The following is a 17293-nucleotide window of genomic DNA, read 5'->3' as shown; positions in this document are numbered from 1 at the left end:
TCAAATCTATCTACCAATCAAGAAAAACAATTCCACTGCGATTACTTCTCTTCTGGAATGTTTAGAGGAGGTTAAATCATGGCTAGCCCAAAATTTCCTCTTCCTAAATGAAGACAAGACCGAGGTAATTGTTTTCTGTCCAAATTACATTCTAAGTGTATAAGCCCTGAGTTAGAAAGTTTAGCCGTTTTTAGATTCTCGCGGGTGCGGAACCTAGGTATTCTAGTCGACCAGCATTTAAAATGTGATAAACATATCTCTTCTGTCATTGGGATCAGCTTCATTTACTGTCTAAAATTAAAAACTCTCTCACTCCAAAAACTCTAGAAATGGCTGTTCATGCGTTCATTACGTCTCATCTAGATTACTGCAATTCTTTATATTGCAGTATATCTAAATCTCAAATTGCGCGTCTTCAGCTTGTCCAAAATGCTGCGGCCAGACTTTTTTAAAGGGTCGTAAACATGAACACATCACTCCAATTCTTAGATCTCTACACTGGTTGCCGGTTTGTCAGAGAATAGACTTTAAAATTCTCCTCTTTGTATATAAATCCCTACGTAACCAAGCTCATGTCTATCTATCTGACCTTCTTTACTTCTATACTCCATCTAGAAGCCTACGATCCTGTGACCAGGCCTTGTTGGTGGTCCCTCACGTCAGGCTTAAGCGTAGAGGGGAGCGTGCATTTGTGGTGGCAGGGCCACGACTCTGGAATACCCTACCTTTAGAGATTAGAATGGCCCCTTCTTTGTCTGTTTTTAAGTCCTTGCTAAAAAACTTATTTTTTCTCCTTAGTGTAATGACTACTGTGATATGGTCATTTTTAAACGTGCTGTTTTAAATTTTTGTCTGGTTTGTTCTCTGTGTATGTGGTAAAATTGTTGCTCTTCTGAAAAGCACTTTGGTCAGCCTGGTGGCTGTGTATATGTGCTCTACAAATAAAATTAACTTGAACTTGAACAATGTTTTTGTCTCGTCGCTCCGGCCAGTACACGGCATCACAGTATGGTAAGGGGCGTAACATTTCCGTCACACGCTTGAGGTATTCGGCCAATCACAACGCACTGGATAGCTGGCCAATCAGAGCACACCTTGCTTTTCAGACCGATGAGCTTTGTAAAAATCGACGAGTTTCAAAAAGGCGGGAAAATAATGTATATAAATAAAATAATTTTTTAACTTTAAACCGCATAAACACATTTCATTATGTGTTTATGCGGTTTAAAGAACACACAAAATAATGTTCTTTTTAGCAGCATCATATGACCCCTTTAATACTAAAGCAAACACAAAGTACTCCCTAAGTAAGCTGATATTACCAGTATATGCCATTTGACATTGATGACAGACTAAAATAATCCTTTCTTTCCATCCATCCAAGTCTCCATGGACTGAGCAGTAACTTTGCCTGATTCAAAGTACTGTCTGTTAAATGTTTGCTCAAAATAGAGGGAAACAAAGATGCTGGACATTGCGTAACAGTTGAGGTCATCATAAAAATGTATTACACGTGTAAAAGACATCAATGTATGACTTTCATATTTTACATTCTGTGATACAGAGCACTGATTAATCTCTCTTCATTTCAAGTTCCCCTTACTAAAGGTCTAAACCACAGAACAGGATAACTCACAAAAACACTAAACCTCAACACAAAGCTTGAAGGTAAGATTTACACGGCGAGTGAAGAGGTATAAGCACTAGAGATACTGAGGGTGAGGGTTGTCTAATAAGTGAGCGGACTCAGGGGTTTCAGCCGCAGAGGAGAGATGCACTGCCCCCTGCTGGACTCCTCCACGAGAGTCCCTCCTGGGTGGATTTGCCCCAGCACTGGACACACTTGAGCGGCTGCTTCTGTAGCTGGGCCGTACCGAGGGCAGGAAAGAGCTAGACTCCGAGGTGATGACAATACTGGGAATCCGACCAATCGCACCTCTTGAAATTGGCATGTCTGTATCGTCACCAGCCTGCAAACAGCAGAGAGGAAGGTTTTGAGAGATTAAATCTACCTATTGCCAATTATCAGCCTTTATTGTGCATTAAATCAGCATTAAAACACACAAGATGACCTCCGTAACAAAACACTGATGGCAGAATTCTTGGTTTAATGAATAGGCATTCATCTATGAAAGATGATTAGGATTATTCTTTCAAAGGCACATATTTCTTCTGCAGAAAAAGGCATTTAAAAAAGGAAAAACGGAACAGTAATTTTATTACATGCTATTCTTCTGCAATCAGAATTCAAATTCATTAACTAATTAAATTTTTTCAACAGCACACTGTGATTCATCAAACAGCATTCTATCAATTTGAATATGCTTTCAGATTTTTCATGTACAAATTTGATTGCCTTGGCAAGTTGTTCTGCCAGTAACACCAGAATAAAACGTTCCTGACGTCAGCAAATTTTACAAACCATGCCACCTACAGGATCCTGCAAAAGCTTGACTGGTTTACTGAACTTAAACAGACTCACAGCTAAAGGGTTAGTACGGTCCGGCTGATTGAGTCCTACCACAGACACATCTTCCACATCAGAGGAACTCTAGGTCAGAAATGAGAGAGTCAGGATAATAATCAAAAAAGTCTAGGGTCAGAAAGGGTTTTTTAAAGAAACAATAATTCTATTCAGCAAGTACACATTAAATTGTGACATTTATAATGTTACAAAACATTTCTATTTCAAATAAATGCAGTTCTTTTGAACTCTTTATTCATCAAAGAATCCTGAAAAGAAATGTTTCTCCAAAAATATTAAGCACAACAACTTTTTAATGTTGACAGGAATAAAAATGTTGCTTGAGCATCAAAGTATCAAAATTATTTCTAAAGAATCATATAACATCACAGGAATAAATTAAATTTTAAAATATATTACAACAGTTCTATTAATTGTAATAATATTTCACCAAATTACTGCTTTCACCATATTTTAATCAAACAAATTTAGCCTTGGTGAGCATTAGAGACTTAGTTTGTGGAATTTTGTAAGCAATAAGCTTAAGCTTATTAGCAAATCTGGACGTAACAAAAAAACGTTGTTTATAATCATGTTGTGTTTGATGATAAGGACACAGACAATCTCATAAATGTGATTTGCAGGACGCAGCTCAGTGTTCTACATTTATGTCAGAAGGAGGACCATTTACCTATAAAGGTTTTTTTAATTTACCCACAACAAAACTTAAACAGATTTTAGAACATAAACTGCTTAATTGTCTATTTTCAGTTAAATTGATGAAATATAAAGTGTTTGTGTGCTTGCCATTGTACATAAATTTTATACTTAATACTATAATACTTAATTCATGCCCAACAGATGTTTGTTTTAAAGCAGTAGGTGAGAAACATACTCCTGGATTCACTTAATACAAGACTACTTTGAGATTGTGTCGACAAATGTTTATCGGTTTAGTGTGGCAAAAACAGACATAGTGCAACGTATCTGATTACCATGACAGATTCACTTGAATATGGTACACTGAGTGTGAATTTGTAGGTTTACTATAAGAAAGCTGAAATGTGTTTAAAAATGTGACTGACCAAATTGACTGGCTAGGTCAAATGTCAAGCTATGCCCATACTTCAAAAGAGTAACATGAGGATAAACAGAGGATGACAGGATTAGCAATTCTGCATGAACACATTTTCGTAAGACAGGCTACACTCCTTTGATACTTTGATACCACATATGTAATACATTCAGCCTGTGAGGTCACCTTTTCAAAGATGCCCGAGTCGTGGCTTTTGAGCTTTGACTTGAAGCTGGATGAGTTACAAGGTTTGAAGTCTGGGATCTCTGCAGTGTCCTTGCTGATGTCACAAGACACTTGCCGGCTGGCAGGCCTGGAGCTCATGCTCGAGAGATCGGCCTCAGTATCTGTCCAGCCCTGAAGAGTAGAAACAGGTCATAAAATACATCCATTACAATCACATTTGCCCATGAGAAGACTAATCATCAAATCTAGAGATCCATCAGGCTCACACACTCACAGATTCGCTGTCGGAGGCTGAGGAGAGCCGGGACTTGCCAGTGCTGGTTCTGTAAAACTGTCCAGACATATCAGAGGACTGGCTTGTGACGGTGGAACGACGTGTGGACATAAAGCTGCTGTGGAGCGAATGGAGGTCACGCTTGGGGACGCACAACAGCACACGAAGACACGGAATGTATTTCGCTATGGCCAACCTGACAAAGACACAGATGAGATACAGGCATGAGACACCGTAGACATGGTTTATTGAAAATGTTTTGTGTCAGGAGAATATATGCAATAACGTCAGAGCTTCAAATTAGCTACATAATTCAGATACATTTGAAATAGTATTAATACACTTTAGACCTGAATCAAAATGAACCATTTTGTCATTGCATGCATGAAAACATGTTCAGTGCATAGGGACTAAAATGTGTTTAGCAAAATGTGGTTTAGTGTTGTGGGAGAAAATCTAATCAAAATGACTTTTTGAACCAGCAGGCCTTACACATGGTATCATATACCATCAGGATGCTCTGTGCAGGATTAATCATTCTTTATGCTCAAATGGATATTTAGGTTAATGAAATCAATCAAAATGGAATCTCACACTTTAACCCAGAAGCAATGCATGTTTCTGATCAATTTGCGATTGAATGGCTCAGTGAGCTAGACACTAGGAAAAATTAAAACAATCACAAATTGCCTCAGGTGTTTAGTCCTAATGGGGCCAGTCCAGGTAATCTAATCTCTGAGCCATGTTCTGCATTAATGGAAAGTGAGTTTGTCCATTAAAATGTCAAACATGACCACTTACAGTGCCATTAATGTTTTTCATTACCACTTTGGCTAAACCAGTCTAGTTTCAAAAATATATTGAACTGACATCAACGATTCTCAATGAGACTCCCACAGTACCTGTATTTGGGGTGTGTGATGGCGTAAATGATGGGATTGTGGATTGCTGAAGCCTTGGCTATCACAGCAGGTACTGAATTCATATACGGTGTGAGCATATCAGAATACCTGAAAATGCAAGTGTATAGATTAATTAACATGTTAATTTATGTATATATATTTTACTGTATGCCATTACTTTGGTACTTGTAGTCTACATAATAATTTGAAAAAAATAAATTAACATATTTATGCTAAATATATGTAAAAGCTAAAAAATATATTATATTATACAGTAAAAACAGTAATATTGTGAATTTTTTTAAAGAGTTTTCTATTTTAATATATTTTAATGTCATTTATTCCTGATGGCAAAGCTGAAAAGCAGCCATTACTCCAGTTTTAAGATCCTTCAGAAATCATTCTAATATGCTGATTTGCTGCTCAAGAAACTTTTTTATTATTATTATCAATGTTAAAAACTGTTGTGCTGCTTTTCTGTTGTTGTTGAAATCGTGATACATTTTTTGTCAGGATTTTGTAACACATTTTAATGTCTTTACTGTCACTTTTGATCAATTGAATGAGTCTTTGCAGAATAAAAGTAATAATTTCCTAAAAAACAAAATCTTTCTGACACCAAATTTTTGAATGGCTATGTATATTTTATATTACATTATATTGTGTTGTCAGGGTTGGGATTCATTTACCCAGCAAAAGCTGTCAGTGCCACAGTTGAATATGGAGACCAGGAGATGACATACATGAGAATGACAATAAGAGCAATTTTCGCCATCTTCCATTCATTTTTCAGCCGTTGAAATTGCTTAATTGAGTCTCTCTTGTTATCGCCATTAAATTTGCCCACAGCTCTTCCAAAGACAAACAGAAAGCAACAGTTAAACAACACTAATTTTCTAATATTGGTTTACTGCCATCAAAACCTTATCTATTTTCAATAGGTCACACCTCAAGATTAATTAAAATGCAGAAGAAAAGTGTTTAAGTACTTCAGTGTTACATTTTACTGACATTTCTCCAATTCAATTTACATTTTTAAAACAAAAGACATTTAACAGCTTTGGAACACTGCTGATACTAATTAATTCACACCATTCTGTTAGATCTGTATCGAAGTACTCACTCATTAGTGCCACGAATGGATCGGAAAATAAAGAAATAGCAATAGATGATGACGATAAGTGGAATGAAGAAGACGAAGATGAAGAGGAGCATAGTGTAAGCTCGCACAGAGGGTGTGAAGGTCATATAATCCCAGGTGCAAGAGGTCAACAGCCCTTCAGGAACATAAGCACCTGCAAAACAGAGACAGACAGACCGACAGAAAAATAACTATAAAATAACATAATGTGTGGAGAAAAGTAAAGGATAGCCAGCAGCTACGCCTTTTACACCCGGAGAAATATTGTCAAAACTGGAACAAACTCACAAAGAAAAAGGATTTATGAATACTGTCTTGCTGCTGGGCAAACGCAGTGAAACACAACCCAATGCACACACAGCTGAGGATACAGTATTTAAGAAATACGCTATAATCACAGTATTTCTTATCGCCACCAATCACAGTCTGGCTTTCATGCATATGTGCCACTATTATCAGTTCTCTGAGGTTTGAGGTTGGAAGATATAAGCTGTCAGAACCGTTAAAAAACACAGACAGTCTTCGTGTGAAGAGCAGGTTGCCTGTAAACCAGAGATAGGAAGTGCTGGAGAGCCAAAAGCACCAGGCTTTACCAGTCTATCCCTCTTAAGCTGAAAGCCTCGGCCCTCAGAGACCACCTTTATGCGACACAGATCAGAGTCCAACAGCGCACTGTTTGTAAAGCCATTGGCTAAAAACTCTCATGATCGTGTGCTCACACATGGATGACCCAGAATGCTCAGTGTACTTGTCCCAAAAGACCTGAGCTTATAAAAGACTGATGCATCCTGTGAAAAGAGCATCAAAGGTATACTCAACTCCATTAGCACAGGACCACACTTAATCACCTGCAAATGCACAGACATCACATGACATGTTGACATCTGGCCTAATATAAATAACATTTGTTTTGATTTTGTTATCTAATTCAGTGATATTCATACATTTATTTGATGGATGTGTAGATAGGGTCACTTTATGCCTTTTTACAAAGAATGACTGTTTTCAAGTTTTGCAGTATTGCCCTTTTTTCCTTATTCTGTATTAATCATGTTTGTAGACATGCTTTTACAAAGAGCATTGGAAGAGAATGAATATTGCTCATAAGCACCTACCTGTTTCTCTTTCTATGTAACCTGCACTGTAAAAAAGGAATTGTTGAGAAAAGCTACAAGTGCAAGGCAACATGATGCATGCAGTTATTTAGAACAGTGACAATCAACAAATGTAAAAAGATGAGCTCTTTACATCACAACACAGCAAATAACTAACAATAAAACAAAACAATAATCTTATAACAGTAGCCATGTAATTTATTAATGATGCAGTGCATGCTGGGACTTCATGAACTCTTAACATTTCATCAATATTGTTCAATATAAAATTCTTTGTTGTTTGACTAGTTGGAACAACATTTGTGGGAATTCTGTTGACTTTCTATAGAAACACATGCAGTGGATATGATGTTACTCTTTAAGTGATAGTTCACCCAAAATGAAAATTATGTCATCATTTATTCACCCTCATGTTGCTCAAAACCTACATGTCTTTCTTTTCTGTTGAACATAAAAAATATATATTTTGCAAAATTTCTCAGTGTTTTGGTTTTGTCTATACAACGGAAGTCGAAGATCATCAAAACGGTTTAGTTACCAACATTGTTCAAAATAACCTCTTTGTGATCTACAGAAGAAAGAAAGTCATACAGTTTTAGAACAACATGAGGGAGAGTAAATGATTACATAATTTAAATTTTTGGGTGAGCTATCCCTTCAGGCCACATTTAATCATGTATGAATGCCCTTGTAGGCCTGTTAGATAAAAATATCAAAGTGGCATTAATTAAAAACAAAAAAACATAAGAACACTTTTCAATTAAAACATTTCACAAAGTTTACTAGGCTTAAAAATTAAAACAACAGATATACTACACTTACTCCAGCCAAAGAAGGGTGGCAGGCTCCAGCCAAGTGAATAAGCCCAAGCTATCAGAAGGATCAGCAGAGCTCTCTTTTGAGACAATACACCGATGGAGGCTAGAGGCCGCGTGATCACGAAATATCGATCCACAGCGATGACCATGAGAGTGATCATGGAGCAGATGCCAAATAAAGCCCCACAGAATGCATACAACTCGCAACCTGGAGAGACAGGAGGAACAGAATTAAGTGAGTCTTGTACTATTGGGTTGTACTACTGCATTGGGTTGTATTGTACTACATGATTTACGGGATAAAGATTTTTTTACATTAACTAAATTTCCACCTGATGAAATATTGAGTACTGCTGAGGCCCCCTAGTGGGCCCCGGCTCCCTAATTGAGAACCACTGTTTTGAATGAACTTTGTCCACCCCGCATATCCAAACGCACATCATGGTATCCTAGTAACAGTCTAGGATGTCCTACATCAAATAAACACACACAAATACAGAGATAGAGCTAGTTTGGATCTGTCTGAAGTCTATTTCACATCATACATCATGTCATCAATAAAACAGGTCAAACAGAAGAAGAAACAGCGGAGAGCCAAGAAACAGATGATTTCACACCATTATACTCGAGGCACACACACACACACACACACACAGTCTGGCACCTCCTCAACATCCACACACACTCTGTCTTCTACACTGTCAAGGCATATGTAAACAACAGAATGAGTGGAAATGCATTCAAATCTGATTCATGCTCATTTGTGCTTGTTTTCTCAGAACACATTTACTAGATGCACTTAAATAATTACAAAACAGAGGCATCTTTTATTGAAGATAATTCTCTCACACATCAGGAAGTCTTCTCTATTCTCTCACACCTTGTCAGGTAGATTATGCTTTCAGGTTAATCCTGGAAAAGAGCATTTTTGTGAGTTGTATCTGATTGATTGAGAAAGATTTCAGGGGGATCAAGCACACAGTTGTCACGGTCGAATTAACGGTGATCATATTTATGCCTTGTTTTGTAGAGCAGTCAGAGCTGACAGAAGCAAGAAACACATCTTTTAACAATTTTCCACCAAATGAAACTGGGTCAGAGTCCCTCCTCCAGGAGGGAGGCTTCAAACTCTGCTTGGAAAAGCATAACGCATCAGGATCCCAACAGGGAGACCAGAGGCTGTTCTGTTTGAATGGAAGTCAATGGAGCAGATGCCTTCAATATGCCAAATAAACTGCTTTGAGTGGAAATTACGTAAATTGACTTTTGCTGTCTGGTATGATAAATTTGTTGTTTTACAGAGGATATATTTTTTTCTTTTTTTTTGTTACAGGCAGGATTGAATTACGGCACTGCATTTACAGTATATTTAATATTTGAGAATATTGGTTCTCAACGTTTTTGACTCCATGGCCCCCATGGTCCACAACAATACTTAAAGGAATAGTGACTTTTCTAGCTGTTACTGGATAAGGATCAAGGATAAGGACTTTTTTTAAAGATCATTATTTTGTGTATTTGGTGTAACAAAATTAGTTGACATGCTTTAATGTTCAAAAAACACATTCTTTTTCAAATACTGTACATTATTGTAGGTCCTTTATGCCCGCATCAATCACTACAGTAATCACAATCACAGAGCTCCTGATCTCATAGCAGACGTCAGCAAGCAGAAAACTACAACAAAACCCAGTCAAGGCTGATGAAGGCAATTAAGATTCAGTCCTGATAGGAGCTGACATTTAAAACACCTCAGGGAAAATAGTCTTCCATCATCTAATACCACAAACAGCGGCATTTCACAGCTGAGCAAAATTACTAGCTAATGCTGAAAATCAACAAGAAAAGCCTTGATGTGCAGTTTTTTGAGAGGAATTTAGAGATATTACAATTTGGCAACTGATGAAAAAGAAACAACTGTACTAGAAAAGGTTACATGTACATCGGACAGAAAGACATTCATCATTCTTAGCAACAAAAGCACAAAGAAAGATCGGTATGAATACTTGTAAGCACTGAGAGACCAAGGCCATCTCCAAGGGCAACCTCTCTTTCATTTGAACCATTCAACCTGAGAAGTGATTCATCTTGTTCTTTACATTTAAATATGTTCATTATAATTCAAAAAGTATAGTAGAGTACAATAAATCATGGATGTGCATGTTTTATTTCAGACACCGCCTATGCATTAACCAATGATCTATCTGCAAAGATAAGTCTATTTATTTGACTGTCTGTGTGTACATTTGGCTGGTCCTGTTTGAGCACTTAAATGTACGTTTCTTTGTACCTTTTAAATAACCATATAAAGGTCAGAGTTCTTTTTTGTAATCAATTGGATTTATTTCACTTGGCATGATACAATTTAAAAAGGAACACAAAAGGCTTTCACAGAACAATCATGATTAAATGCAAAAATTTATTTTAGCAGATATTTGTTGACTGCAATTTCCTCAGGAAAAGCTTTAATGAAAAGACCTTTAAGTGCCAAGGCTGTGGGCAAATGAGATGGCTGAATGCAGGACAAGCACTCCCTGAAAAGTCATTTCAAGGCAGATGAATGTAACCATGTGGTCATGTTGGAGGAAATATGACAAAGCAGATTCAGTCTCTGCCTTCGGTATGTGTCAAGTGATGATGCAGAGACAACTCTTTACCAACAAACTGTCAAAATCATCATATTTGTTATGTAAAACACAGAGTCAGCTATAACACAACCATGCATTTTTTTCTGGGTCATATCTTGTTTTTGCATAGATGTGTTCATGTTCTCGAGGATGTCACGCAGCCTGTCTAATTTGGCTAGTTTCTCCTGAGTGAGCGATGAGTTTGAGCCAAAATGGGTTTGCTTGGACACACAGCCTTTGACGTCAACAACAAAACGCAATATATGGGAATCGTTTCTCCTCTCTTTTAAATGTGTATGAGCTGATGCATTTTGCTATCCTTACCATGATTATATGTTTAGCTGAATTTTTCTTTTTGCATTAAGCACTAGTAATTTTCCTTAATTTTCAAAACAAGCCACCGGTTGAGAACTACTGTGCAGACAAATAGTTTTTGTTTCTTTGTTTCTTCCAAGGATGGCAAATAATATTTTGAACTCCAAGAGCATAGCTGATAAAAAATCATGTTCAAATAAAGATTAAAACCTTGGAAACATGGTTCCTTTTACAAACATCCAAATTAAATGAATACAAATCAGGTTTCTCATGAACCTCAACTGACATGGGCCATTTTGTGTCATCAAAACATTTGTTAAACCACTTCCATCTTGAGCTCAACTGGTGAATTTATTTGTTCTGAAGGTTTTTCAAAATATAGCAGTAGCCATTGCTGTGTGTTTTCATTCATTACTTCTGAGTTTGGAGTCAAATGAAGATCTAAGCCATGAAAAACTTTGAGAGCTGAGATAAGACGATAGGATTCTAATGAAACGGATACTGTTCGAGTCCCACATCTGTTTCTCACTCAGAGTAATATGACAGTAACTGTGTTAAGGCGTTTCGGTGGGATTTTTGAAGATGCTTCAAAGTGAACCAGCCTCTTCAAAACCATGTAGTTATTCTAGAGAAGAAAGAAGGTTTAAAGGTATTTTTAATTTACTGCAGATGGGAAAACTCATCATGAAAACATTTGCTCTGGAAACAGGATCGCCTCACAAAAACAACAAAATGATTGTTTTGACAATTTTTACCATTATGTTTCCCACTCCTGAGGACAAATAAACTCAATGTTATTGTAAAGAGTTAACATTACACAGATTGTTTCTTAAAATTGTTTTCTTCAACTTTGGAACTTTAAACTACAACTGAACATTAAAATTAAGCATACAGTGCTGCTTATGTTAAATAATATTGATAATTTATAGTCATCTACAACCCCAAGTTGGGACGTTTTGTAAAAATGCAATAAAATCAAGAATCTGTGATTTGTTCATTCTCTTTAACTTTTATTTAATTGACAAAAGTACAAAGAAAAGATTTCCAAAGTTTTCACTGACCAACGTAAATGTATTTTGTAAATATGAACAAATTTATATTTTGATGGCTGCAACACACTCCAAAAAAGTTGGGACAGAGGCACGTTTAACACTGTCTCACATCAACTCACCAAACAAGGCTTCAGATGTCTGTGATTGTCGTTGTCCGATTCTCCTTTTCATGACTGGTCATACATTTTCACATGTGGTCATGTTGGAGGAAATATGACAAAGCAGATTCAGTCTCTGCCTTCGGTATGTGTCAAGTGATGATGCAGAGACAACTCTTTACCAACAAACTGTCAAAATCATCATATTTGTTATGTAAAACACAGAGTCAGCTATAACACAACCATGCATTTTTTTCTGGGTCATATCTTGTTTTTGCATAGATGTGTTCATGTTCTCGAGGATGTCACGCAGCCTGTCTAATTTGGCTAGTTTCTCCTGAGTGAGCGATGAGTTTGAGCCAAAATGGGTTTGCTTGGACACACAGCCTTTGACGTCAACAACAAAACGCAATATATGGGAATCGTTTCTCCTCTCTTTTAAATGTGTATGAGCTGATGCATTTTGCTATCCTTACCATGATTATATGTTTAGCTGAATTTTTCTTTTTGCATTAAGCACTAGTAATTTTCCTTAATTTTCAAAACAAGCCACCGGTTGAGAACTACTGTGCAGACAAATAGTTTTTGTTTCTTTGTTTCTTCCAAGGATGGCAAATAATATTTTGAACTCCAAGAGCATAGCTGATAAAAAATCATGTTCAAATAAAGATTAAAACCTTGGAAACATGGTTCCTTTTACAAACATCCAAATTAAATGAATACAAATCAGGTTTCTCATGAACCTCAACTGACATGGGCCATTTTGTGTCATCAAAACATTTGTTAAACCACTTCCATCTTGAGCTCAACTGGTGAATTTATTTGTTCTGAAGGTTTTTCAAAATATAGCAGTAGCCATTGCTGTGTGTTTTCATTCATTACTTCTGAGTTTGGAGTCAAATGAAGATCTAAGCCATGAAAAACTTTGAGAGCTGAGATAAGACGATAGGATTCTAATGAAACGGATACTGTTCGAGTCCCACATCTGTTTCTCACTCAGAGTAATATGACAGTAACTGTGTTAAGGCGTTTCGGTGGGATTTTTGAAGATGCTTCAAAGTGAACCAGCCTCTTCAAAACCATGTAGTTATTCTAGAGAAGAAAGAAGGTTTAAAGGTATTTTTAATTTACTGCAGATGGGAAAACTCATCATGAAAACATTTGCTCTGGAAACAGGATCGCCTCACAAAAACAACAAAATGATTGTTTTGACAATTTTTACCATTATGTTTCCCACTCCTGAGGACAAATAAACTCAATGTTATTGTAAAGAGTTAACATTACACAGATTGTTTCTTAAAATTGTTTTCTTCAACTTTGGAACTTTAAACTACAACTGAACATTAAAATTAAGCATACAGTGCTGCTTATGTTAAATAATATTGATAATTTATAGTCATCTACAACCCCAAGTTGGGACGTTTTGTAAAAATGCAATAAAATCAAGAATCTGTGATTTGTTCATTCTCTTTAACTTTTATTTAATTGACAAAAGTACAAAGAAAAGATTTCCAAAGTTTTCACTGACCAACGTAAATGTATTTTGTAAATATGAACAAATTTATATTTTGATGGCTGCAACACACTCCAAAAAAGTTGGGACAGAGGCACGTTTAACACTGTCTCACATCAACTCACCAAACAAGGCTTCAGATGTCTGTGATTGTCGTTGTCCGATTCTCCTTTTCATGACTGGTCATACATTTTCAATAGGAGTCAGATGTGGACTGCAGGCAGGCCAGCACATTCACTCCGAGTCTACGAAACCACGCTGTTGTAGCACATGCAGAATGAGAGCTGGCATTGTCTTCATCAAATAACCATGGCCTTCCCATGAAAGACATCATCTTGACGGCAGTATATTTCTCTGTACAACTCCAATAAATGCCTCCATGTCAGTGGTACCTTCACACATATGCAAGTCACCCATGCCGTTTGTACTGATGCACTCATATACCATGACAGATGTTTGCTTTTGCATCTGTCACTAATGAAAGTCTGGATGGTCCCTTTGGTCTTTGGCACTGAAAACTCAACCTTCACACATATGCAAGTCACCCATGCCGTTTGTACTGATGCACTCATATACCATGACAGATGTTTACTTTTGCATCTGTCACTAATGAAAGTCTGGATGGTCCCTTTGGTCTTTGGCACTGAAAACTCGAAATCCATTTTTCCCAGAAACAAGCTGAAATGTGGACTCATCTGAGTACAGCACACCTTTCTACTGTCTTTTTGACTATCTGAGATGAGCTCTTTCCCAGAGAACCCGGCGGCATCACTGCATTGAATTGATGTATAGCTTTCTCCTAGAGAGTAACAGAGTTTCAAGTTGCATTTCTTGATGCAGCAGCAGCAGACTGTGTTAAGTGAAAGCAGTTTTCTGAATTACTCCTGAGCCCATGTGGCTATATTTAACACCGCAGTATGACGGTTTCTAATGCAATGCCATCTGAAGGCTCAAAGGTCAAGCACATTCAACTGAGGTTTCCTACCTTGCCCAACATGTACTGTGATTTCTCTGGATTCCCTGAATCTTTTCACAATATTACGTGTTGCAGTTGGTGAAAGACCTGAATTCTTTGCAATTTTGTATTGCGAAATGTGATTTTTGATTTGTTTGACACTTCTCTCATGAAATTTGGCACAAAGTGATGAGCCATGATCCAGCTATGCTCGCAAAGACTGAGATGCTCCTTTTATACCCAAACATGATACCTTGACCTATTACCAATTCACTTGCTTACTGTGAACTGTTTCAAAACAGTTTAAAGTGGATATTCTATAACCTTTTCACTTTTATTTTGCCTCTGTCCCAACTTTTTTGGAATGTGTTGCAGCTTTGACACTTCTCTCATGAAATTTGGCACAAAGTGATGAGCCATGATCCAGCTATGCTCGCAAAGACTGAGATGCTCCTTTTATACCCAAACATGATACCTTGACCTATTACCAATTCACTTGCTTACTGTGAACTGTTTCAAAACAGTTTAAAGTGGATATTCTATAACCTTTTCACTTTTATTTTGCCTCTGTCCCAACTTTTTTGGAATGTGTTGCAGCCACCAAAATCTAAATTTGTTCATACTTACAAAATACATTTATGTTGGTCAATGAAAACTTTGGAAATCCTTTCTTTGTACTTTTGTCAATTAAATAAAAGTTAAAGAGAATGAACAAATCACAGATTCTTGATTTTATTGCATTTTTACAAAACATCCCAACTTCTCTGGAATTGGGGTTGTAATTCATTTTGTAGTTCAGCAGTTCAGATAAATGACGTAATAAGCCAAACAGTAATTAATTTGAGGAAATCAGTAATTAGTGACCTGCACTGAGCAAATCATTTAAAAATGATTATTAAAGAATATAAAACACATATGTTAATTTTCCTCCACTAAACTGTATCTTTAAATCACATCATTACAAATGATTAAATCAAATGAATGATAAAACCTTGACTCTCCTGTTACAAAAACATTGCTTTCTATTGTGTCATTATTTTAAGCAAATATGAAGGTAAACAGAAGCAACAGTCATGTACTATAACATTACAGCTCTAAAGGACTTTAATATTCTATTATGATACTTCAGATTATGTAAATTAAAAGGATAGTTCAGCCAATAATGAAAATTTTGTCATCAAGCTGTATGGGATAAATACTATGGAAGTCAATAGTTATCGTCCCAACTGTATAGTTTAAAACCTTCTTCAATATATCTTTTGTGTGCAACAGAAAAACGAAAACTGTACAGGTTTGGAACAGAAGTCTGTAATGGTGACAGAATTTGAATTTCTGGGTGAACTATCCCTTTAACAGCATTATTCTGAACTTTCAGATTCACTTTCATTTGGTATGTGAAAATAAATGTTTTTTTTTTTTTGTTACTGATACATCATTACTGTTATATATTTAAAAAATAAATAACTGAACATGCGTCTCTTTAATGCACATTACTACGCATGATTGCCACGTCCTTGATCCAAATAACAGATATGAATGTACTGTAATTCGCAGGATGTTCACAGCTGTCCTTCATATATGGATGGGTTCTTTTGTACTCCAGATGCTACTGCGCTTGTTTGACCACATTACCATGATTACTTAGCTTGGTTAGAAAGCAAAGCTGCCTGAGCTCGGCTGAACACACGCACTGCCAATACCTTCCACTCTTTCATCTGCAACAGTTTTTCCTCTACACTACCCAGAGCTGCTTAGTTCCACTGCGTTCTGTTGTCCTTTTGGGGACATTTTCCCCTCAAATGAGAGAGAATGATGCATTTCTATGAGAAACACTGTAAAAGACAAGCAAATTTTCTCCGAAGTTGGCAGATAAGCTTGTTTTGGTTGTTACATAATATATTGGGCTTTTTAGTGCCAACTAATCAGTCAATTAATGTGTTTTCTTAATGGTGAATGAATTCCTATGAGTCAAAATAATGGTACTTGCAGAATGTTTTCACAATAATAACAGATTTCATCATCATAAACATTTAGGCACCCACACAAATTGATATTAAGTACAAGATCCCAAACTCAACAAACTGTCCTACATCTACAAAATAGTCCACGCTCTGTCTCTGTTCACAGATCACATTATTTTAATCAACAGGAGGAAAAGAACACATTGAGAGGTCAATATGTGAGCATGGACCTGAATATGATTATATCATAATCTCATGATTATGGTAAATCTTTTTTATCCTAATCCCTCATGGTCAGTGAAGCTGATTTTCCTATGAGGTTTGTTGCCGTCAGTTTGAGACAAATGCATAAGATGATGCTAAACACTCATTAAAGTTATTGATAGACTTAAAGGGGTCATATGATGCGATTTCAATTTTTCCTTTCTCTTTGGAGTGTTACAAGCTCTTGGTGCATAAAGAAGATCTGTAAAGTTGCAAAGACTAAAGTCTCAAATCCAAAGAGATATTCTTTATAAAAGTTAAGAGTCAGCCACGCCTACCTAAAACGGCTCGTTCTAACACGCCCCCACATGTCTACGTCGCTATGTGGGAAGATTTGCATAACGCCGCCCAAATGTTCACGCAAAGAAAGGCGGCGTAACTTTTATTCTCGCTGTAGTTTTGTTGTTTCCGCCGCCATGTCGTAAAGACGCTGTGTACTTCGTTGTGAACGCGAACCTACTTTGTTTGGTCTTCCAAAAGAGGACGATATCTGCTTCGTCATGCCTAGAGCTGATCCGTGCTGGTCACTGAGG

At 36.8% G+C, this 17293-nt stretch overlaps 1 protein-coding gene across 1 annotated transcript in view; it reads right to left on the bottom strand.

Annotated features, from left to right (window-relative positions):
- Window positions 1-1478: 1478 nt before the first annotated feature.
- LOC107601776 (melanopsin-A) overlaps window positions 1479-17293 on the bottom strand; it is an 18951-nt gene continuing 3136 nt past the window's right edge. Inside the window, exons 2-9 of the mRNA XM_016294068.1 lie at window positions 7980-8183; window positions 6025-6196; window positions 5591-5752; window positions 4902-5009; window positions 4000-4195; window positions 3726-3896; window positions 2483-2551; window positions 1479-1970 (exon numbers count right to left, since the gene is read on the bottom strand). Of these exons, the coding sequence (XP_016149554.1) occupies window positions 1704-1970; window positions 2483-2551; window positions 3726-3896; window positions 4000-4195; window positions 4902-5009; window positions 5591-5752; window positions 6025-6196; window positions 7980-8183 (1349 nt within the window). The 3' untranslated portion in view covers window positions 1479-1703. The remainder of the gene's footprint in view (window positions 1971-2482; window positions 2552-3725; window positions 3897-3999; window positions 4196-4901; window positions 5010-5590; window positions 5753-6024; window positions 6197-7979; window positions 8184-17293) is intronic.

This window comes from Sinocyclocheilus grahami, unplaced genomic scaffold (assembly GCF_001515645.1).
Source record: "Sinocyclocheilus grahami isolate Dianchi unplaced genomic scaffold, SAMN03320097.WGS_v1.1 scaffold313.1, whole genome shotgun sequence".
Classification (NCBI taxonomy): Eukaryota; Metazoa; Chordata; class Actinopteri; order Cypriniformes; family Cyprinidae; genus Sinocyclocheilus; species Sinocyclocheilus grahami.
Note: the sequence above shows the minus strand (reverse complement) of the source record. Positions and strands in the feature narration are given on the sequence as shown.